This window comes from Aquila chrysaetos, chromosome 6 (assembly GCF_900496995.4).
Source record: "Aquila chrysaetos chrysaetos chromosome 6, bAquChr1.4, whole genome shotgun sequence".
Lineage (NCBI taxonomy): Eukaryota > Metazoa > Chordata > Aves > Accipitriformes > Accipitridae > Aquila > Aquila chrysaetos.
In genome coordinates this window covers 39,685,476-39,710,740 of record NC_044009.1, presented here as the reverse complement: position 1 = coordinate 39,710,740, position 25,265 = coordinate 39,685,476, and the positions used below count along the sequence as shown (strand labels likewise).

The following is a 25,265-nucleotide window of genomic DNA, read 5'->3' as shown; positions in this document are numbered from 1 at the left end:
ATAGTTAAGAAAAGGAAGCAAACCAAGTTCGAAATCGCTTGTACCTGGTAGATTGTGCAGTATCAAATACTCAATCAGGGGCTGTCTGGACTGGAAGTAACAATTTGCTAGACAAAAGCAAGCCATGAGCCATTGCTGAGGCAGAAAAGATTAACTCTTATTTCCCCATTTCAAGATGAAATTATGTTATTTGCTAACAGAACAGTAAGAGATACCATACAGATAGTTTCACCAGTTACAACTAACCCACTGTGAACTCTTATGAGATCCTAGAGGCACACAGAAATACTTCAGAAGACACATGGCAGAAATTGAGTTAGGATACCTAAAATGTACAGATTATTTTTTCCCTGAAGCAAAAAGATAAATGCAATGGAGCCATTCACTATCAATACTCAACATCCTAGACTGTACATGCTTAAGACAGCTAACATGATCTTTATAAATACAAAATGGTATGCAATGCGCTGTTTTCTAGTTTCTGTTGGTAGGAGGTATGCATGGTTCTGAATGACATCCCTCCTTTATAGTGTAATGGTCTTTTTCTCCTTAGTCTTAAATGTCTCTGTTCTGCAAGGGGTTTAAGACCACTTTCACTACTGGGAACTGCAGCCCAGCAGCAGCTAATCCCGCTAGCCATGAAGTTTGCTTCACATGCTGAATGCAAATTATTTTCCCTGAAGAGAATATTCTCTACAATTACAAGCTAAGCATAAAACTCGATCACAATAATTTTGAAAAGAATCCATCAGGTTGTAAGTGTGCTTTGGGGTGGGTAACACTGTGTCCAAAGCTGTCATCTTCCTTCAAAGGTTCAGGCTTGAGGAGTTTTTTGCCATTGTACAAAGCTGTAACAATTGAGATGTCACCTTCAAAGTGTTCTGGACATAGACCCTCACAGAAGTAAAGGAATATATGTCATTGCCTCCATTTTGTATGCTGACCTTGAACAATTCAAGTATTTAGCTCAGCAGCAACTGTCTGTGCTTCCACTCTGCCATCCTAATCATGAAATAATTCCGAAGTGGACTTGAAACACAGAAACAATTAGGTCATACATCTAACAAATAAGATTGACATACACAGTATGGAAACTCAGATCTCACTGGGGGTGTTGGGATAAATGAATACAGGTTTAAGTTACAGGGATGCAGGACAGAGACAAAAATCCACTCCTTGTCCAACGCCCCACTTAACTTGCAGCTATCCTTTGGGGCAGGATTAAGCACTTGGCCATAAGAAGCAACCATATAAAACTGCACAGCCTGCAAGTGAAAGAACTATGGTTGCTTCTGACAAACAACGCTCTGCTTCTGTTGTCAAAAGCAGTCACTTTTTACAAACTCACAACAAACTTCACAAACAAATTCAGGGTTGCAAGAACCCTCTACTTAAACAGTCTGGTACATACAAACAAGCCTATATCCTCCCAAAAATTTCTAGTTACAGGTGTGAATCACAACTGATTTGAGCAAACCAAAGGTATACCCCTCTTACCAAGATTATTTCCCAAGCAGACATTACCAAGATGACTTTTGCTCATGAGAAAATTGATGGCATTGGCAAAGGAAAACCTTCTCCCCTCTGTAGAACAATGAAGGGCCAAGGACGCACTCTAGTTGCGCCCCTTCCTCTCTGCATCAGCAGCATCAAGAATTTCTACATGACACGCCACGCTCTGGGGTCCTACTGGACCAGCCTGCCTAATGACAACAGAAGGCGTGACAAGAACAAGTGAAAGACAAAAAAGGAAGAGACAACAGCATTGTAATATGTTACAGTGCTCGAGGTAGGATTAAAACTTGGGGTCACTTAAACTAACACACCACAGAGCTTCTGCACAAAATTTACCTCAAAAAAGGCAGCTTTCTTACAGCATTTTTGTCAATATTAGGATCTAAATTTTAGACTGTTGCTTTAAAAACAAAAACAAAACAAAAAAACACTGCTGCTACTCACCGCCACTTGTGCGGAATCCATGAACCTTAATCCAAAGTAGTCACTTTCTATAAGGTCCAGATGATACATGATCTGTTCAAACAGGAGCTGGCCTTTGGCTTTTTTCTGAAAATATAAACGAATTAGTACTTAGCAAGCAGATTTATTGTAGCATCAACCTTCTTCTAGGCATACTTTATATTGTAATTCCAAAAGTGAGAAAATCCCAAAATTAAGCTTCTGAAAATATAATGCGGAAATTCTTTTTTTCTCTCATATTTTTTGATGGCTCTTTTTCTTGAAGGCAGATGTACACCCCACAAGAAGCACACATAATATCCTTAAAGGACTTGCATAATTTCCTTTTTTGGAAAATGTCAACATTGACTTGCACAACAGAGTGTTAAAAAATCATTTTACCATTGTCCCTTTTAGGCTTTCCTTACTCACCGAAGTTCTATTGAACTGGAAATATAGCTAGTACAATTGCAATAACTAATGCACTGGAAAATTTTCAGAGCAAAGTACAGCAGCAAACTGCTTACGAATTTACTACTGTTTGATATCTAGGCAATTCACCAGTTTTGAAGCAGGTAGCAAAGCATATTGAATTAGGATGTAGCATTCCATTAGGAATTGCTTTTAACAACTGCCAGGAAGCAGTCTGACGCAAGCAAATTTAACAAATAGTACTTAGATAACACATTTACAAAAGTCAGTTCATGAAACTCACTTGTAGGTGCAAAAAGCCACCACATATGCTCATACATAATTTATGAAAAAAACTTAGCTCTGGCCTCAAGTAAACATCATTTTTACAGTGACGATCTAAAAAATTAAACAGTTGTTTTTAAAGAGAAGGCAGTAAAGAACACTGAGCAGTTTCTACACCAACATACATTTTTCATGCTATGAACTCCTTTATAAGTAATACACTGAAAGAAAAGCTTAACAGTAATACCTGAGATGCCTAAATGTAATAAAAATACATTAATAAATTAGTAGGTCAGATTACAAGTCACGGTGTTGAAAAGAAATATTTTTAAATGCAAAGAAATGCAGAAAGATTTATGCTTACTCTGCAAGCAGTTTAAGGATTTCTCTATTTCGATAATGCTATCACCTTGCAATCTTTTATCTTAATATTTATACATTCACAACTTGAGAAATGGGCTAACTTTCTAAGCATATTTTTTAGTAAGCTACTAATTAGCAGATTTAGTCCACCTCTCAAAACTCTGGGCCAGCCAGAATTCTTATTCTCAGAAATAATCTGGTTTAATCACCAAGTAATAGCGATGTAGGTAAAGCAGCATGCATAATTTTTGCCACCTTCCTCTACCCCGATCTTCAAATATTTTATATTCAACTTTGCAATCATAATCATCGGTTTACTCAATACATTAGTTAAATCCAACATGACATTTCACAGCTCAAAGCAGAATCTCAGAAAAGTCTGTAAACTGAACCTGCCTAAGAACGTTCTCCCACAGCTATTTATTTCCAAGTATTAGGGAAGGTAGGGGGAACGGAAGGCAATTAGACCAGCAGGCAACTTCACGTACACACAGCATCTACAAAATTGTTGTATAATGAAAATGCTGAGACGTAGACCTCACCAAAGTCGTTCAAGGCAAGTTTTTTCTGTTGACTTCAAGAAAAAGTACTTCTCAGGCAATAGCAGATTTATTGAACACCAGCAAGACTCTCATAACAGAGGCCTCAAGGCAAATCGCCTACAAATAAGCCCACACATTTCTTCCACTGCTTGAGTCTGCAGCCTTTCTTGAAAGAGCAAGGCGTTGAACTGTTGATATTTTCTCTCCGCACAGAATATCTTCTGCTTAAACAGTAAGATATACTAATACAAGTGAAATCAATTCAGCATTTGCAACAGCAAAACTAGAAAAAATGTTTTATTTTGCATGAAGCTTTCTGCAGCTTGTCTAAAACTACAGGAAAATCTCCCCTTACTGAGCCGAACATTTTAGATCCTTCTCAATTCCTCAGTAAATCATCTTTTAAAACTGTAATTAACCAGTTAGCCAAATTCCCTCCTAAGGACAGGCAATGGAGCACTTTAACTCAAGCCTGCAATTACTACACATACTATCTCAGACTACCAACACCTAAAACTGTATTATGTATTATTGTTCAAAATTCTGCAACGTCAAATTAGTTTCAGAGCATGTTCGCCATTTTGGTAATCCCAGCAAAGGACTCAAAGATTAAGTGGACCCAGAATGACTAATGTGGGAGAAAGTCCCTGAAGAATAGCACTGTAGTGGCTGTGGAAAGATTTGCAGGGCTACTGGTTGTTTTCTGACTTAAATCACCAGGGCTGTCAACATGGAATTAATTATGCAGTACTTTGCATATGGCTTAAACCATCAGTGGCTGTATTTGGTGCGAGTCAGCAAAAGTTTCACACATGCTTTAATGTTAAATTCAAATTCTTTCTTAAAGCCTTACTAAAGTCCTTCCTCCTTATATTTAAACAAACGGCAACCAAAAATACTGTTGCTTTGTAACTGGTCAATTTTTATGAATCAAAATTAATTTCTTTGTATTCAATAAAACTGTGATCTCAAGTGTTTTTGAAAGACATAGCAAAGATACACTTTTATTACATTTTCTGGTGAAAAATTACCCTAACTTTCTAATGGCAACATTTGATCTAAATGACATTTTTATCCTGCTGCTACCCCATACTTTTTTTTTTTTTCCCCCTCCCCCCTTTCTTTTCCTTGCAGCAGAGCTCAGGTTACTCTCAAAGGACAAATACTTTCAAGTTGCTTAGTGGTTACCGATGAACTATTAAAGACTCCACTCACAAGCAGCCCAGCCAGTGGCTGGTCCTCCCTTCAGGGCACAAATTAAACTCCTCACGGGTTTGTAATTTTGTAAAACCCGACTACTTGATTTACACAGTTTGCAATACTCCGTAGGAAGCAACAGCAAACATCTCACAGCAGGAGAGTCAACAACTGAACTGGGAAACGTAAATAAAATATATCATTTATATAGGGCAGGTCATCTAGTGGTTTTGCCACACTTTGGAATGAGATAAAAACATCCTTTGATCGCTTTGGCATGAATCGTGCGGAGGGATGCTCCCAACTATGTGCTAATGACATCTCATGCTGCTCTTAATAACTGCAATTGCTGGCTGAGTAGGTGTTAGAAAGGCTGGACGTAACCCCGGTAGCTCAGCAGCAAGGCTGGGTAAAGGCAGCTCCGGCGTTCACCCCGGCAGGCTGGTCTGTCCCTTCGCTGCCGGGTAAGGGGATTCGGAGACATCCACCTTGGCTCAGGCACCTCAGCCACCGCCTAAAACTAGAGGCGGCATTTATACCCTCTTGCCATGGTCTCGGAGGTAAAGTTTTTTTCACGGGCACGCATTCAAGAGCATAAGCCAGCAACTCCACAACTCCAGCAGCTCCACAGCTTGCCTGTCTGACGTAAAAGCCATTTTCAGGACTCGCAGCAGCCAGTACAGACCAGCACTGATGAAGCAACACGGTCTTACAACAGCTGGGGATGAGACCCTTGTGCTGGGCGGGCACCAGCTGAATGGCTCACTTTTTAAGGTTTTAGTCAGGTTTTTAATCACTGCGAAGTACTTCAAACTTCCAAAACTTGAAAAAAATAAAACCAAAAAGCCCACCTAATGAATTACTAACTAAACTGCTCATCAGAAAAGGATTTTTCTCCTCTTTATTTTTTTTTCCTTTGTGAAGAAAAGGAGGTCCCTATATAAGATGAACTCTGAAAAAAAGAGATGAATAGGCTCTACATTTGTGGGACTTACTATCTCTTGTGTCTTTGCAGCTGTACTTTTCTGCCAGAAGATTTCTTCCGATGATTATGTTAATATTGCTTATTAACAATAACTAACAGTAGCTATTGTCTTCAGTAGTTACTGAAGGGCAAAACCCTTCCTTCCTGTTTTTTTGTCAGCTCATGAGGAGGGTTACCATTCATATTCATACCAGTTTCCTCAGAAAGATCCCATTCACCCCCTGGAGAAGCTAGGGACCCCTATTCAGAATTTACAGCTACCCAGTTGGTAGGATGTCACCTACGCACATTTGCAGACCATGGCAGTGCGGGAGCAGCAGATGAGCCTGTCCATTTCTTAGGAAGTTAATCCCCCTTCTCCCAAACGACACATTTCGAAAAAATAAGCCATGAGAGCTCCAACAGTGAGCTTTAAAGGAAAAAGATTTCCTCTCAATATCATGAAAACAGTATCTACAGTTAACCCCATTAAGGTTTGCTGGAGAATCGGAGGGTTAAAACCCCTTATCTTTACAAAGGCGGTGTTAGAAGTACATTTCATTCGTATAACCCTGATCTTCTTACAGCTTTAAGTACTGACCTACAAATGGAGTTGCTCCTGTCTTCAAACTCCAAGCACCAATCTTTCAAATAACTTTTCCAAACTCCCCACTCAATTTTCTCCTTCATCTTAAAGGTGCCAATGGCAGCAACACACCAGTTCTGCTTCTCTCTCTGGTTTATCGCCAGACTTTGACAACATGCACCACATGTTCTTGTACTGAGTAAAAAGCCCTGCAAGCCTGGAAGGCTGCGGAGAATAATTACTACCTCCAAAGACAGAGCTTATCAATTCTTCTGTTTACTCCATCTCTCCCAAATATAGGAAGAGAAGCATTTGGGGTTAAACATTTTGTTGTGTTATTCTCTGGAGAAAGAAAGTGTCATGTCCCCAAAATCTTTTATAAAGAATTGATTTCAATACCCATACTGTACATTTATTAGAATACTATATAGAAAGATTTCAATGGACTGTGCTCAGGCTTATTGACCCTACACATAACACGATAATGATTCAAAACATTAATACGTGTCAGTTTGTTCTGTCAGAAGTCTCTTATTTTTGCTCTCCCAGAAAGTTTGTATCTTCTGGTTACACATCGGATTTAATCCATTTCTGAGTCTATTTCCTAACATTCTTTCTGACACAGAATATACCCAAACTGCTCGTCCAGCATTAAGGTTTACAGATTAAATACCTCCCCCGAGTATTTTCTCAAAGATTGCAGTTTTATTTGGTGTTCCCCCTGCAGGTTTCTCAGGAGCAGTCTGGTATGAGCGTATGAGAGTCTCAGTCTTTGACTGAGCTCTTTACAGGGGCAGTTCAGCGGGAAAGCAGGGCTTCAGACAAAATTCGCTGTTATGCTGCGAGTTAGGAATGCTAAACCTTCAGGCAACTAAACCAGCCTGCAGCACCATCCCCAGAAACACTGCGGGCCAAACAAATTACTCTGATAGCAGCCGCAGCTCGCTTCCAGCTGCTGCCTTCCTCCCTTTCCAACCGTGCCAGGGCATCGTGCGTCGCAGCAAGCCTGAAATGCTCACCTGCCCAGAACGACTGGACTCCCAGCACGACTCAGTACAGGCATTCTGCTGCTGCTCAGAACTCCTGAAACGACTCAGCATGTACTATATACGTCTTGCGTTCAATCTCAATATGCATTTAAACCTGGCACCCCAGGAAGCACTGGATAAACCTGCGCTACGGCTTGGGCCCCCTTCCACCACACAGACAGCACCTCCGCTTTAACGCTCAGCTCAGGATCGATTTTTCCAGTTTCAGTCCCCCAAAGGTCTTTCAGTAGTTTAAGCAAAAGCATTTCAACAGTTAAAGACCACATGTGAAAAAAGTTTTAATCCAAACCTTTGTAGTCGTAACACACACACACAAGCACGTTTATTTACTCATTCCTTTTGTGACCCTAGATTTATTTTGAACATTTAAAAGCCAACCTTTAACACTAAGATTACTCATTTTATTGGACGACTGATTTTCCAGCATTTTTAGCATTTCTAGATTTTCTTTTTAATCAGCATCTGTGCCACAGACAGCATTCTGTATTTCGTATCTACAGCTACAAATATTCAGCAAGTAGCCACAAATGTTCTACAAGCTTTTTTAAAAAAAAAACAACCACCAGAGTGGATTACTGAGTAAAAACAACTATCACAATACATCTCTGGTCTTATAGTCGGATCAACACAGATCATGTCCCTCCACACAAAAAGCCATCAGCACTCATTAACAGTTTGCTGGCAACGTTTTTGGCATTCCAGATAGATTTCTTAATTTTATTTAAAATAATCACCACAAATCCCGTCCTTTTTATCATATTTTGTAAGCATTACTCAAAAACTGTAAACAGCTTAGCTAATTCCTGCTATTCCACAGAGCTCTTGGACTCATTTATACAAGACCTCGTTTTATGATACTTCATTATAATAAGGACAAAAACATCTCATTTTGCAATCTCCATACTAAATTTCATGCATGCATAAGTAAGGAATATTCTAACATGAAAGACTACTCAGAGAGCATCCATTCTCGTAATTTGTGCTTTTCATCTTATACCACTAGGAAGCTTTTGCCTAAAACTTAGGTTGCACGTACAGAAACTGGAATACAATTAATGCTCTATCATCCATGAGAAGATTACGTAAATTGTGGGTTAAGCGGGGTCAGGTTTTTTTACCCAAACACCCCTGGCTTCCACAAAGTACAGTGCTGCTTCTGTAAGACCCCATACTTACTATCTGTTGCTACTGTAAAGCTGACCTTGTTCCTCCACAGAAAGCTATCCACAAATTCTAAAAAAAGTGCATATTCCAAGTGTATCTCTGTAATTTAATTTACATTATTTATCTTACCATTTTTCCCCTTTATCTAGGTTATCTTTTCCCTCTCCCAATTATTACTATGAATAGCGTAGAATTGACTGTCTCTACAACAAGCTGTTGGTGACTCCAATTAAAAACAGCTTTCAAGGAAGAGCACTGGTATGACACTCTCCCCCTCCACAACCTGTCTTTCCCCACTAACCGTGACCACCAGAAGAGCCAGTATTCCAGCTGTTGAGGGGTTCCCTTAGGAGCTCAGATTGGTATGACTGAGCTGATGGAGTCTTCAGGTACTAAACCAGGGCTGTTCATGGCTTTTGAGCTTTGGGGAATTTCAGAGGTGCAGTGGGGGAAGATGGAGTTTAGTTTCGCATGGGAACAAGATTAAAAGTAAGATAAGCGATGTCAGCAAAACAGAGTTCTTGTCCTCTCACCAGTCATACCACTAAGCAAACATTCCACCCACGGATCTTAAACAATTGGAAGAAAAAGCACAACCCGACTTCTGTCCAAGTTGAACTCGAGGTAAGTTAACAGTAAAAGAGCGTGTATGATGAACAACATCAACAGCAGCACGGTTAACAGACACCATATATTTTATAAAAACTTTCCATAGATAAAAAAAAATAATAAGCTTCTCACTGTTTCACTAAGCACATGATAAGTCTGTCAAAATCACTGAATGCATTTGGACAAACATACAGCTTCAAAAAAGTGGTAATAGACGAGGAAAACTACCAGGCTGAAACACAACTTTAGAATCTGAGATGAAGGTGGGAAAAAAAAACCCCACACCTTTCGATCTGCCCCAAAAGAACACTGATAACTCGCATGAAATTCACGCCTGCCATTTTGAACATACCAAAGTGACAGTAAATAGTATACATAACACTGATGTTCTTCAGTCATTGACACAGCTATTAAATAAGTAGATTCTTAAAAAGAATCCAGTCTATGTACTGCATAGGACCGTAGCTTTGATGAACAGCGCAAGTCAGGCAATTTTGTAATTAAAAACAGAAGAAATAGAAAAGCAGACAGATTAAGTGGCTTGACAGACACCATAGATAAGATCAGTGGACAAAAAGCAGAGCTACTGCTGAAATCCTGGCTCTGTGTTTAATAAATTAAATCTCAACTGCACCACTTATAACATGTCCCTTCTGTCTCATTGTCAATATTTGTAAAAACATAAGTATTCACTGCTTAAAAAGACCGAAACATGTTTGGCTTACATGATAATGTTCCCTGTGGTTGGGTTGGGTTGTTCTTTGGTTTTGGGTTTTTTTTTTAATTTAAACAGAAATTCAACAATCTCAGATTCAATTATATGAACGACCATAACTCCAGAACACTCGTCTTTCAGTAGCTAATTCAGTGTAAGGATATAACTCAACAAGCATTTTAAGCAAACATAAGCCTGATACTGCCTCTAAATGCTTCCTCACCACATTTGGGGATGCACATGGGGAACCAGATTGGAGAATCACTCCAGCTGGAAACTAACATAAAATTATACCGATTATTTTCAGCCACAGCATTTTCTTGACTTAGCTTACTGCCTGGCTGCCAAAAAACTGTTTCTTCTGCCAAGGGGTGTGTGAAAACAAGGACAAACGCAATAATGAAAGCAACATCTTTTCCTCCTGTGGCAGCAACAACTTATGCCACTGTAAAGTATTTATGTAGCCATGGATTAAAAAAGGAATGGTATTCATTCCTGCCAAGACAACTCTTTCTCTGGCCATGAACTAACCTGTTTGCTAAGTGATTCAGTCTTAAGAACCACTTTCTGGTTTGTTTGGTTTGTGGGGTTTTTTTTTTTTAAATAAAACAATTTCACAGAACTTAAGTAGACAACGGGATTGTGCACAACTGAACTGGCAGACCTGAGGGCACCTCTTTGAGACAACAAGAGTTCATTTTAAACCAAATCTACTGTCAAAGTAACAACCAGTCTTGGAAAAGGCCTTAGCTCAAAGAGGACGATAATTCTTAAGGAAAGTTGCTGTAAAAGAAATCTATATATATACACACACATATATATTTTTAATTTAGCTTTGGATTTTAGAAAGCAACGTTGTTTTGTCAGGATTTTCTACCCTCCACTTCATCCTGTCTCCCCCCTTTTTTGTCCTCTTTCCGAGTCAACCCCAAAATATGAATGATGCAAGTGGACACACAAGAACAAACACACTAAGGATTTTGAAACAAAACATTTAATCTACTTTTAATTTATTGTATTTTAATCACCAAAGAAACTAGTACATCAGCCACTGACGATGCACTGTAATTACTGCATCTAGCTATGTAGATTTTAGCATATTTGTTTACTGTTACTCATAACTTAGATGTCCACAGACAAAGCTTTATATTGGCTTACAAAGAAAAAAAATAAGAGTGAAAAAAGTTTCCTGTAGAAATAAATAGTTACTACTGCACCCTGATCTAAGTTTTATAGTCCAGATGGCAGGTCATGACACCTCTTCACGTTCAATTTATGCTCCTCAAAGCCTTAGAAATGTCATTAGAGGCACCAGGAATTTGCCTACAGAGCCAACTCCAGCTCCAAAGATTACTGCTCTGGTTATGTGGAGACACCAATTTAAACTTGAGTACTTTTTAAGTGTAACTCTTGCTATAAAGTGTTTGTTGGCATTCCTGGCCTCAAACCAAACATCCTAGGCACTAAGCAGCACTGAATACGTTCATTACATTGTCTCAGAGATGTACAAATTAGTTTTACTGCCCTCTATAAACGCCTTTCTGTACAGTCATTTTGCAAATAAAGATGCCAAATTGTTTCTTTAACTCTAGATTACTTGGGGTTCTGCATATTGCTGAAGTTATTTCTGCTCACTATGTCAACACCACCACTCAATACTCTGACAAGTTGAGCCTTCCTCATACTACCTAACATTATAAACACTCTAGAATTGCGCTTAAAATAAGAAAGGGAGGAAAGAAAAGCCATTTCAAGAATGGCTGCTCCACACATTCTTTCAGCCAGCAGCTCCAATGTCAGTGCAACTGTTATTGCAGCCAAAATCCTATGGACCTAGTCCGAAGGTCTCGCCGACCCACAGCTTTCTAACTCAGCTGCGTGAGCTCAAAACAAGTCACTAACAACTACAACACATAGTAGTGGAAAAACAGAGCACATCACTTCTATCGCTACTGTTCATCCTGTCACAGCCAAACCCAGGTATATAATTAAGCAGAGCAGAACAGACACGCGTATATCAAGGGAGCTTTAGAAATGCAAAACAGTGGCTAACACCTCACTCCCAATAAAGCACTATGCTATGAGACAATCCCTGCTATATAATCTGCCCTGAGGAGGAGAAGGAAGTAGAATTCTTCTCTTCCCCTCCCCTCCCAAGTTAGCGTTAAAAACTGCATCCATCCCTGACACAAAATCAAAACAAACAGAACACACAGAAATTACTGCTAATACTTCTGCTCACCCCTCCTCCTCAACAGAGTTACACCAAGAGATTTACCTTCCTTCTCAAGATGCATACATAGCTCACTGCAATTCATCCGAAACATTACCCTCTCTAAGTTAAGCCTGGGCACGACAATTACATTAACACGCTAGAAAGCATTCAATCTATAAGGCGCAATGACATCTAACAAAACACTCTCTAGTTTCAGTGAACAACAGTTAACTATTCTTTCAGTACCTTTTTATGACCGGTAACTTAGTGGATGTCAAGTCACAGGGTCAGTTGCTACAACATATAGGTATGCCTTTACCTGACTTGTAAACAGCAAAGAGCACAATCAGATTGACAAAAGCCAACAGTATTTAAAAACCAAACTCGCATCACTCGTACCGGTAAGTCCACGCTGACATCCGTTCCATCCAGCAGCGCTACTCGGCAAGTAATGATGGATTTTGCATCCCCAGCTGCAGGGATGTGGGTTGCAGCTCTTTGGGCCTCTCTCAGCCGCTCCTTCTCCGCATGCTTACGCATAGACCGCCTTCCAAGGGTTCGACGGAAAAAGCTCAGCATCTTTGCTATGAAATCCAAGACAAAAAAAGAACACGCTAATGTTAGTTTTTCACAGAAAAAAGAGAAACAACAGCCTGCATTTAAAGTTCTTAGAAAATGCCAGACTTTGATCAAGAACTGTTAAGAGATTCAAACAGATGTTTCGCTTCTTTGGATTTAAATACCCACAAGTCTTTGGCTGCTTTGAGAAAAGCCTCAGCTCAAACCTTTGACGGCAGTTGGGGTGATTTTGGGGACCATCTGAAAGCACGTTAGGGGAAAAACCAGCGATCGAGGAGATCCCACGCAATAGTTTGCAGTCTTTCATTAACAGAAACGCTACTGCACTCTTCAACGAGACGGCGATGTTCTCTCAAAGCTGGAAGGCAGCGAAGAACTACGCGCCACCAGCTACTTTCTTGGCTGACGCGCTCCGTCTCTCTCGGGGGGAAAGAAAGTTGTAAGCGGCCCTTCCCGCCCCAGAACTTCGCTTCCAGACCAGGCACTCTGGTGCGGGGCCTCTCGAGGAAAGGCTCCGCACCGGCCGGCCGGCCGGCGCCTTTCGGGCACGGCGCTTCCCGGCTCTCTGCGGCCGCGGCAGCGCCGAGGCTCCCGGCCGGCGCAGGGAAGGCGGCCTCCCGGCCGCTCACCGCCACCGGCGCGTCGCCTCCCGCCGCCCGGCTCCCCGCCCGGCCCGGCAAACTCCCGGGGCTCGGCCATGAGTCAGCCCCGAGCCCCAGCGACCGGCCGGTCTCACCGGATCGCAGCCCAGCCCGCCAGCGCACGGCGCCGAAACCCGGCGCCGCCCGGCCGCCTCACCGGGGGAGCCGCGGCGCCGCCCGGCCGCCTCACCGGAGGAGCCCCGCCGAGGAGCGGAGCCCCGCCGCGGAGCGGCCCCCCCGCCCTCGCCCCGCTCCCCGGGCCACGCCGCGGCCGGGCGCCCCCGCCCTTACGCAACGCCCCGAGACCGGCGGCCGCCTCAACCCCGGCCCCGCTCCCGCCCCGCCGGCCTCGCCTCAGGGGTCGCGCCGCGCCCTCCCCCGCCGCGGTCGCGGCCGCTCGGGCACCGCCGCGCCGCCGCCGCCACCACCGGCCGCAGCGGCAGCCCCAGCCCCCACGCCGCTCACCTGGCGGGCGGCCCCGCGGCCCGGGCGGCGGGAGCGGCGGAGCCGGGGGCGGCGGGAGCGCGTCCCCGCGGCGGCTCCTCAAGGCCCTGGGGGCGGGAGGGCGGTGAGGGAGCCCCCGGGAGAGGGCGGGCCTCCGAACATGGCGGAGCGATGTGGGAGGCCCTTAAACGGGCGACGACTCGCCGTCCATCTCCTCCTGGCCGCGCTCACTCACCCGGCGGCTCCCGCCGCCGCTCTCCCCGCTCGGCGTAGGAGCGGAGACCGAGGAGGAGGGCGGCAGGGAAGGGAAGCGGCCGGCCGGCGGGGGAGAGAGCGCTCTTTCTGGCGGCGCGGCCATCGCCCCTTTAAAGGGGCGGGTCGTCGGTGGAGAAGGGGCGCCCCCCGCCCCGAGCCGGGTGGTTTCGCCCGGCGGAGGACGGGGGGGGGGGGGGCGGCGGGGGCGCGGCGCGGCCCACGTGCTGCCCGGGGAGGCGGGCGGCAGGTAGCGCGCGCCGGGGGGCCGTCGGCGGCCAGCGGCAGGCGGAGGGCGGGGCCGAAGGCGGTGTGGGACCGGCCCGAGGGGCGGTCAGGGAGCCGCGGGCGGGGCTGCGCTCCGCTTCGAGCCGCGGGGACGGCTGGCGCGTTATTTCGCAGCATTTCTGGAATTTTTTGCTAACACGCGGTGGAGGTTTCCCTCAGCGGCTCAGCCAGCGCTGGGACGAGTCCTCAGCCGGCCAGCAGTGACGAGAAGCCTCAGGCAAACCCGCCCTCAAACCATTCCGTTTAGAAGGAAAACGTCTCTGGAAGGGTAACACTGCCTGAAAGGGTCACTGTAGCAATATATTAAATAAAGCAGAACCATCTACAAACTAGCACTGTTAGTATTTATGCACTGAAATAAGATCACGACAACAAAACGCAGTTTATATTCTAATGTCCTTTGAAAGTTCAAAGACAGTCCGTCCCCGTGATCTATACTTTTACCATTTTTCTGACTTGTTACTCCAGTCTAAGGGGAGAAGCCCTGCTCACTGGCATCAGCCGCAGCAATTACAAAGGGCTGCGCTTTCCTCAATTTTTTTGAGACTGTGAATTACTTGCGTTGAAGCCAGTATTTGAGATCTTCAAACAGAAAACCTCAGGAAAGGCAGTATAAACTCTGCTTGCAAAGTATAGTGCCAGCTGACAGTGGCACCGCTCTGGTTAAACCAGCCCCAGACTCCTTCAAACTCCCAGGATAACTGGGAATTCAGCCTACGGGAAAGCAGAGACTTTGGCTTGTTGTTTGGACCGCTTTTGCTAATGGTAACACAACATTTCCCACACTCAGCTATGAAACCCAGGCCAAGATAACCAGTCACTCACCTGCCGCGCAGAGGGACTGTCATAATGAAACACACAGTAGTACATTGCTATGGCAAAATCAGCTCCAGTGTCTGAACATACATCGAGTTATCTTGATGTCATTTGCTGAAATGGCAAAAAAAAAACCCAAACCCAACCTGCCAGGTAATTGCCCAGTATTTGCTGATGAAGCAACAGGCTGATTTTAATGTTAAATATGAGTTATTTTGGCACCTTTGTGTTGACAACAGAGCAATCCTCCTGCCACAAGCAGAAGGAGCAAAGCAAGCATAGGGGAAAGGTGAGATTCAGGTTTGTGCCTGGTTATTTACTCAGGAACATAAATCACAAACCAGAAGAATTTAGACACATTTTAACAGAGGAGCAGGGACTATGCTTGCTCTCGGTAGTCTGTCAAGAAATACATGTGGGAGCTTGCAATAAAGTGCCCAAAGGAAAGATCCAAAATCTTATATTTAAAGGGGGGGGAAAATAATTTATGTTGGAGGTTTTCAGATATCTGATGAATTCTCAGTGCAGATCAACTAACTGATCATTTGCATAACGAGGATGCTTAGTATTTAGTGGAGATCTCCGTCACAAAAATGGTAGCCTCCTTGCCATTAAGTCTACACCAATTCACATTTTCCTGTTAGACAAAGCATTCTGGAGAATTACCCGATTCTTAGAGGTTGTCCCTAAATTTTCTGCCCATCTTCAACTATTTCTTCAAATTGAGCTTCTTTCCACTCTGTCACTCACAAGCTCCCTTGTTGCCACCAAGAACTCCGTTATTCCCAGCTTCCTTTCTGTAGCGTCAGTGACACATTTTTGCTCATTTTTGCTCTTCCTATGTCACACCAGCCTCTTGCTACTCTTCTTGTAATTACAGTCTACTCCTTCCTCAGTATTTGCTACTCAGATACAGTCCAAATATATGCACATGCAACTGTGGTTATCGGCAACTTATCTTCTATCCAGTCTTCCTATTCCAGTTTAAACAAATCTCTTCCTACCTAATACCTCTTCTTACTTCTGTTTCTCTCCTTGAATGCTTTCCCAGTAGTTTATCTTTTTGTACTTCCAATCCAAACACCTTGTCCTCACTTTAAAGTCATTAATCATTACATTAATCAACCACATTAAGAACATATGGGTCTCTCTCTTTTCTAAGACTCTCATCCCTCCTGAGATTTTTGTCTTGCCTCTTAAGTCCTTTCACCATCTTTTCCTACTTTTGCTTTGAACATCCCCTCACATTTTGGCACTGCAAGCTTCCATCTGGAATTTTTGTTCTTCACATCAGTATTCCTCATGCCCTGTTTTGTGATCAGACTATAATACCTATTGAACACTGTCTACAAAACACTCAAGGTATAAAAGATAAATAAAGAGTTATTCTTCCATTAGAGCAAAAACTGCAGTGTGTATTTTCAGGTAAAAAACCTTGGCTGATACTGTCATGCCATTTCTGTAGCCAAGCAATTTAATTCCTGATAATTTAGCATCCTCTTCTAGTGCGAAATCCATAGGGCTATACTTATGGCATACAATGTCAAAAAGTAAAACATAAGATGAACATTACCTGGCATCAGAAGCGTATAGAAGTTGCATAGCAAAACTGTGTACAGTAGCAAGAAAATCACAAAAAAAAATTAAATTACTAAAGCACATCTTTATTTTGCAATTAAACAATTAAGATCCACAAGTAAACTATATATATTTTCAAGTCTGTACCTAGACAACTATTTGTCAACTCAAATTAAATATATCCACAAAATATGCATAACAGCATTTTTTCACATAATAGAAAGAAATTTTACTTAAGACTAAAACAAGACTTGTTAAATGTTAATTAGCATATTTATCCTGGGAACTGCTGGTTTTCGGTAGAAGTTAGTGTATCATTTTAATGGCAAGAAATTTCATTTTATCAAAATGAGGACAAATACATAAGGCCCTTTAAAGCATACAGTAGCTGCAGTGACAAAAGCTGAATTTATCTTCATATTGTCCAGTGTTGACCAATTTCAAGTTTCCATCATTTTCAATCAACCACCCTGGCTCTTTAGCCAAGATGTTGCATTTAGGTTTTGTTTGTTTGTTTGTTTGTTTGTTTTTCTCCCCCTCATGTGCTTTTAAATAAATTTATAGGCAAAAGTCTACTTATGAGAAGAACCTTCCCACCCCCCTCAACATTAATAAAGATAAACAAGAGTTAATCTAAACAACAAAAGAGCTATTCAACTCTGAGATGATTTACTTCACACTTGCAGTCCATCACTCAGCAGTATGAAACTGAGACAAAATTTGACAACAGAAAGCCACGGCTGGAAATGCAAATTAATTACCAGTAGTAACTAGCAAAAAATATTGCCACCATCTGATTGTTAATAATGATCTAAAAGTTCTTCCCTTTGTATTTACATATAGTATAGCACCTGTTACAGAAAAAAGCCCACACCTTACACAAACAGCCCTGCCAAATTGACTGGTTAAAATGGGATCACTGGTAAATGAACCAAACCAAATGGAAAACAAATCTGGATACACTGGATAAAATAAAACCTTCATTTTCTTACCTTAATTTTCCTGCAAGATTATTATGGGTTGTTACTGTGGTGCCCCAATGTACTGAGATAATTGCACTGGATCGTTTACAGTCTAGTCTTTGTGGATATATTCTAGTTAAAGAAAACAACAGCTTAATGTAAACTGTTTTACCCTTTCACTCATGTCTTAGGCCCCTGGCCTAGGAGTAAAAGGGTGACAACTTCTTTAAACTTTGCTGTGCATTATCTTTAGTTATCAAAATTCAAATAAGTTAAGTAAAAAAAAAAATACTGATTTCCAGGTAATTGATCTAATGTTAAAATTAATGCTTAGCAGAAACATTTACAGTAAACATAGCTAATTTGCAGCTAGCCGAGAGAGATCACAGAGATAAATTTACAAGTACCCTGTAGTTTCTATTTGCACCTTTTTTTTTCTTTTTTTTTTTTCAAATGCAAGCTTTGTATTCTTTTTAAGACAGGAAAATTGAGATGATAGAATTATTAATATCTTATTAATATCTATTTTCTGCAAGTCCCTCAGAAACACATGAACAATAAACCAGAAATGGTTGGAACAATAGAAAGCATTTGTACCAGGGTGTAATCTGAATCATCTCTGTACAGAAACCCATTAAGCATCTCTCTCCAAACCCCATTTATTTTGCCCAATAGTTCAGTCAGTAGTAAGCATGAGATAAAGTGCTACTATTCAAACATCAAAACACTTTGAAAAAAACCTATCCTTTAAAATGTGTAAGCTTGCTAAATACGAAATAACACAACCAACAAACTGTCAGCCAGTCTGTGAAACCATAGTTCATGCTATAGCAGACTAGAATGATAGATATTTTACTGGCTTTTTTTTTTTTTTAAATGAGGCTACTGGTTCAAAGAAATCAAAAAGTCCAAATTTTTTTTAATTGAAAATTTCGCATTTTTTTAAAAAAGTGATTTAACTCAAATTTTGACAATTGAGCTCTCAACAAGCAAAACATGCCAAAGCCAACAGCCGGAGTTTACAGCTTATGTACCAGTTAAAAACCTGTAGCTGGAGAAGCCCTACAAACTGAAAAGATGCACAGTCGTGGTAGCAACCAGCACAGAGGTAAAATCCAGTGATAACAAACTGGCCTCCTTTGCAGACTGCTAAACCAAAAAAAAAAAAAAAAAAATCAGTTTCCATTTATAACTGCAGTGGGATAACAGAGACTGGACAGAACAGTTACACTGAAACAAACAAACCATTTTCTCCTTACAACAGCTTCCCAATCACCACTAATTATAATCCCTGCAATTTCATGCAAGATCCACGTCTAATCAATGAATATGTTTTTACCAGATTTTGATATTGGATCCTAGCACTAAAAGTAGCAAAGGAAAAGGGCTTTTCCAGTCTCAAGACAAAAGGTGGGTACTTAAATTAGCAAATACACCCAGCCAACCAGGGACCTAAGATTTGAGCTACAGAAAGACTACAAGTGACATTAGAGGGCACCATTCCTGTACTTTGTGGAAGTCCAAATCTGCAAAACTTTAATTTGGACCATAACCCAATCCCTCCCTTTAACCTCAGGGCTGAGGGTCTTGAAGATTGCCTGCAGAGTAGCTCTACAGTCAAAACTACAGCATACATACTGGACAACCTGCTTTCACTTGGAAATTGGTGGATCTGTAGAGTTTTTCATGCTCATGCTAATTCCCTGAGCCATCAAACATCGCCCACACACCTGCACACACACTGCAGAAGCATAAAAATGTCACATAATTCAGCTCCACAGCATACCTGGGGCTCCAGCATCTGTATGCCAGACTTCCCCTACTTCCCGTCTCCCTGGGCAGTGCAACCACAGCAGGTCCACTGCATTTTGGCCCTTCCACGGGTAGCACGAAGCTTTTTTGGAAGGTCTCCATGGGAAGTTGACGGCTACACGGGTTCCATAACAAACTCCTCATGTTCCTTAATCTCCCAACTGCTTTCTCACCCTTTCTCTAATAGATGGTGTGCCAGACTGTAATCAGATATTCTAGAAGAAGTGTTATTGCTTTATCTATATGGGACATAAGCTTTTAAGATTTAACAGAGAAATGTGGAAGAACTGTCAGCGAGCATTAAATGTAGTGAGAAAAAAAAAAATCAGGCTTTCTCTTTTTCATAACTGGGAGAGAAAATATAAAAATGAAATGCATAAAAGCAGTATTTTACTGCTTAAGATTTGCAAGTTATTTAAAATACCAAATGCTTCCAAATTCAGGATAAATGAATTCTTCAGCTCTCAGTTACCTGATATATCTAAAGCAGTATTTCTCAAAGTGGATTGGCTGACAATCTGTAGGTAGTTTATTAAAACAATACCTGCATCTTATTTCATATTTAGCAAAAGTAAAAAATGCCCCCAAAACACTCAAAGCCCCTGCTAGAGCCCCGTGTCTTTCTACTGAAAAACCCCCTTCAAATCCACTTTAAAAAAAGAGATGGTAGTGGTAGTTTTCAATCTGAACCTAAAAGGAAAACACAAGTCTTAACATTATACATTGGCACAAAATTGTCATAATATTGCTCTTATTTACAATGAAAACTTTTTTTTTTTTTTTAAACTGGATTTGTATCATGGAAGTGTTACAAACATACTCCTTCCCACACCCACCCAACGTTTTTCCTAATCAAATGGTATGAAAATAATTATTCATAAAATCCAACAGTCATAACACCAATCATGTATAGGTCTATAGGTCATTATGTCCGAAAGATACATTCATGTTTTGTACAGCATGAAACATACAAAAACTTCTTTAAAAAAGTCTTAAGGATGATACAGATCTTCATAACCCAAAGTAAAATATTTAGCAGTTTTGCTTTTTTTTGGCCATATAAAAATATTTTAAAGGCCATTTATACCACAACAGGTAGAAACATTGGAACGAATGACTTACGGTGCAGAAAGGCTTCAATGCTATTCTCCTATTCTCCTTCCCAATCAGTTTTTGGTTACCACTATCCTGGCTTTGGAGAAGCCAAAAAGCCACTGAGTTGCTGATGGCCAATTTTCTAAGAATAGTTACTTTGTTCCATTTTTTTTCCCAGTGCAACTAGTTAATACAATATAAATCAGCTTAAGTCAGTGCAGAGGAAGATTTTGAAGAGACCTATTATTCTTGCCTGTGTTTGTAATCAAAACAGTAATGACAGATGACCAATAAATATCCCACACTTAATTGTGGTATAAATGGGTCTTTTGAACTCAAACTGCTTTGGCAACTTTACATAAGAATATTTAAATATATGACATACCAACACTATATAATGTTGTTATAAACCCCATTTCTGATTTCCCTCAGAAAAAAAGGGTAAATGCTATTTTCATTTACAAGTTGGCTACGAAGAAAATTTATTTCAATATAATGGATGAATTATTTTAATTTTTAGACATTAAGTGCTGAGTTTAAAATAACCTTCCAACTAGCCAGCATCTCAGCTAATAATCTCGTCTCACATGTAAGTTAAAGCTTATACTTTCCTAAGGAAGAATTTTCTTGTTGCAAATGGCTTAAAATAAAACTGAGATTAAAGCTACCTTATTACTCTTTTTTCAGTTTATCAGATTCAGAGATTCTTGTAAGATTCATTTTTCACTGAGGGATAATATTGATTTAAACATCAAATCTAGAAATATAAGTAACAGGGCCACAGGCCACCTAATATTATTTTGCTTTCTAAAAATATTTAAAACTCTATCTTCCATTTGGCATTGTGGTTCACGTTTATTACTAAGTCACAAGCCAGGATTTCACTTTGCCTGAATCCCTTTTCACTTAATAGTTCATAGCTGATCTCTTTCAAATGTCCATAGAACACAGTATATTATATAATATAATTCTTCAATAGTTAAAAATTATTTAGCGTAGAACTTTCCATTTTAATTCTATGCTCTATATAGCTTACAACAAAATTTACTGGATAAACGTTTTCAGGAAACCAATACAATAAATTAAAACTTTTAAATAGAGGGCACAAAGTTATGTTGTCACAGGGCAGTCAAAGAAGTGACTGATTTTTTTTCTTACAGTATATTACACTGGATATCTTACTTCTGACTTGGTTTCTCCTATACTGGAAAAATATTAAAAAACTGGGACATTTATGTATCTTTAGAATGAGCTCAGATACTGTATCAGACAGACATTTCCTACAAATCTTCTACCTACTTAAATAAGAAGCAACCCATACCAACTGGAACAATTTTTGCACAAGCAAAACAGAAGGTGACTGGAGTCATCATGGAATTAAAATAAAGTTCTGGGACAACTTCATACTGTTCTTCTCCCTTTCCCCCACCCAAACAAAAATAAAAAAAAAAAGGCAGACCTGTACGAACATGGCTTGAAATCAACTATGAGGACTTAAAAAGTAATTTGTTAGCAGATAATGGAATTAAATCACATCTGACTGTAAGTTCAACTTCATTATCAGTGCTATTAAAGAGTTAATGTTCTAATCAAGTAAGACAGCTATTGTCAATAAAAGGATAAAACAAAGTATCAGCTTCTAATGACCTACCAGCATTTCATAGTAAGCTGCTAGTAAGTTACTAGTTGGAAGGAATGAAGGAATGTGTCAGATTTTTCACATAATTACAACACAGCAGCATACAATGCTCATTCATTAAGTTGGCAGAGGTGCTTTTGCTACCGGGAGTAGCACGCAGGTACTTGTATAAGGAAAGAGGGAATGGTATTTCCATGACCCCTTGCGGTAACACATTCCAAGCACCAAGGGCCGTTTTTAAAATCTGAACCCGTTAAGATAAATATGATAGGACAATACCACCCCCACAGAATCATGAGTGCCTTTCACTGGATGTACGCTGTAAGTCTCAAGGCACTTAAGGGGTTAAGACATAATGCATGCACTAGTTCCCATCACGTAATCTTAAGTCACACGAATCAGAATACACCAGTGTATGACACACAAGCTGTGTCAAAGAAATGCTGTTTATTTTTTTTTTTTTAATTTTTTATTGTTATTATTTTGTACAAGATGCTGGTAAGTGGGCACTATGCAGCTACTGCTGGGTTAACACAGACGCCAGCTTTCCTCTAACAACCAGCTGGTCTCTAGTAAGGGTGTAGGACAAAGTGTGCTGCATCAGTAGGCAGTGTGTATCTATCTATTATCGGCAATATTGCTAATGTTGTAAAAAACAAAACAGTGAGAGTCTGTACATAGTAAATAAACCTAGCACTGGAAAAAGACCATGGCTTAGTGTATTTTTTCATTTGTTTTTCATTTTAAGAGACATGGGTGTATAACAGAGTGAAATAATTCCAAGCCTTGTTTGTAGCAATTCAACCAGAAGCGCAGTATATGGCACTACCATGAAATATCGTAGATTACCCTGAACACAATTAGTTCTTTCAGTTTATGGTTTGTTTGGAGCAAAGCATGAAAATAAAGTCTTCAAATGGATGAAGGTTAGAAGAGTTTCAGAGACTGATTTTGTTTCAACGTAAAGTGCAACAGTGCTGAAGTTTTCAAAGTCCTTTGTCAATTCTTTGCTGTACTTCACTATCATTTCCTGCAAGCAGTATTACGGCACAAAGAATGCTGCCAGTTCATTATAGAGGACAGGATTCCTCAATTGATATCCTAGGTTTTTTGCTCTTTACTTATGCAGTGATGCTTGTAAAGGTTTAATAAATCCTTCTTCATATACCTTCAAAATAGCTTCACATACAAATCTGTATTGACTCTGAAAAGGAAAGTAGATTCAGTAATTGAACCATGTCATTTGCAAGCAGAAAAAGCCTCTAAGATAGCCCCATCCCATTCTCTTGACAGGCCAAGAACTGTGCTTCAAAGTTAGTTTAGGAAATGCAAAACAACAGGAACTTTATATTAGAACATCTTGTTTCACAACAGAATAATGGGATGAACAGCACTTTGAAATATATACCAAAAGTCATACCCACAAAACCTGTACTATTATTATAACATCATCTATTTAGTAATTTTCTGCTCTTCATTTCATTGCTAAAGTTTCACTGACCTGAACTTTCCATGCACTTGAATTTAGAAGCTATAGTTTCAAAGGACTTGCATTAATTCTGGCATGTTACTGGCACCTTCCTCTCAGAATTTGATAAAAAAGAAAATTGTTTCATGTTTTAAAAAGCCAGAACTCCAGTTTTTTACAATTATATGTCTAACTCTGCAATGCATTCAATTCTAGCACCTGCATTCATAGAGGCCATTAATATTTTGTTTTAAACAAACAGTAGTTAAAAACCCCAACAATAATCAAATTAGAATATAATGAAAATAAAATGAAGTAAAATCACTGTTTTGTAAAGCATCACAACTAACACTGAATACTGCATAATGATGTATATGCTGGTCAGAAAGCCAGCATGCCTGCCTTTTCAGTGTCATGGAATATCCCTCTCTATGCAGTAATTAGTGATGTCAGATCTTAAATAGGCACAGTAATAGATTTAGTAATAGAATCATTATTTACTGTATTGTCGCATGTGTATTGAAATAGTTAAATTTATACATATTTGTGTAAAATACTTATTTTTCTTCCAGTGCTCCCTGAAGGAGACTCTGAACTCTCCTCATACAGTACACGCAGCAGACACCCATGCATAGGGCCATCTTGTGGACACTGAGTGAATCTTTTAAGATACACAAGATCAGGAAGAGCGTGCCAAAGGAGAAATTATAACAGCTAGTGTTTATGAAATCTTAAAAAAAACCCAAAAACCCAACACTTCAAGTCTTCTATTATCCCTTCTCCTTCTGATGCAGTAAACTCCTGCGTTTCAATGAAGCTTGAAAATTCTGGTTTCTCTAAGTAAAATGAGAAGACCAGAAGGTATTTAGCACGTGCTGTGAAAAAATATAGTTAAAACACTTACCACTGCACCTCCTACCTTTACTAATAAAACTCTCTTCCCCTCTATGTATGCTAGAGAGATATACTATTCATACTGTATAGTCATCACAAACAGCAAGAGCCATCCTTTATTATTTTTCATGTATCATCATCTTCCTCATCCTTCCTGTGCTAGCTAAATAATACAACTTTTTTTTTTAGTGGAACATGAATACTGGACAGCTGCACTGAATGATAGTTGACCTAAAAAAGGAGGCCCATATATACTTTTTGTCAGTCTGAATACTCTCTGAAGAACACAAAAAGTTTATTCAAACTTGGTTAGAGGAACAGCAGCAGGGACATTAAAATTACTACAATGAGAACTACCTTCAGGTAACTGTGGGAGAGATTTGATACTGGATCTAATGCCTTTTATCCTTCAAAATACTTTCTCTTTAAACGCTATATACTATGAATAAAACTATACAACTGATTACTGATTCAAAAAATGAAAAAACCTGGAACTGGTCAAAGCTTGGAACAACCAAGAGTCCAAGCCTTTTTTTTTTTTTTTTGAAAGACAACACAACTCAAGATTGTGACCCTTTTTAGGTATTTTCTAAAAATGTAAACACAAACTGCTCTCAGAGATACACAAAAACACCTGACTGATACAAATAAAAAGTTTCTAAATCTGTTCTAAAACTTCTATAATTCTGAAATATAATACATTAAAGCAACACCGCAATTATCTCAAAAACCCCCAAACAT

General features: G+C 40.3%; 2 protein-coding genes across 15 annotated transcripts in view; both read right to left on the bottom strand.

Moving 5' to 3' along the window:
• The window catches only part of EPB41L5 (erythrocyte membrane protein band 4.1 like 5), a 61,348-nt gene extending 47,494 nt beyond the window's left edge, over positions 1-13,854 (bottom strand). For 2 of the 11 annotated variants that reach the window (XR_003924013.2, XM_030018776.2), the window contains exons 1-3: positions 13,265-13,284; positions 12,450-12,640; positions 1,960-2,064 (exon numbers count right to left, since the gene is read on the bottom strand). Coding sequence is in view for 10 of the 11 variants with exons in the window: in XM_030018776.2 (XP_029874636.1) it covers positions 1,960-2,064; positions 12,450-12,635 (291 nt within the window). In the remaining variant the exon portion in view is untranslated. Of the gene's footprint in view, positions 1-1,959; positions 2,065-12,449; positions 12,641-13,264; positions 13,289-13,567; positions 13,599-13,741 lie in introns of those variants that run through there. The other 9 variants (XM_030018772.2, XM_030018775.2, XM_030018770.2 and 6 more) reach the window with 8 other exon arrangements.
• Positions 13,855-16,719: 2,865 nt separating this feature from the next.
• PTPN4 (protein tyrosine phosphatase non-receptor type 4) overlaps positions 16,720-25,265 on the bottom strand; it is a 121,268-nt gene continuing 112,722 nt past the window's right edge. For all 4 annotated transcript variants that reach the window (XM_041124117.1, XM_041124116.1, XM_030017506.2 and 1 more), the window contains one exon: positions 16,720-23,366. In XM_041124117.1, the coding sequence (XP_040980051.1) occupies positions 23,280-23,366 (87 nt within the window). In that variant the 3' untranslated portion in view covers positions 16,720-23,279. The remainder of the gene's footprint in view (positions 23,367-25,265) is intronic.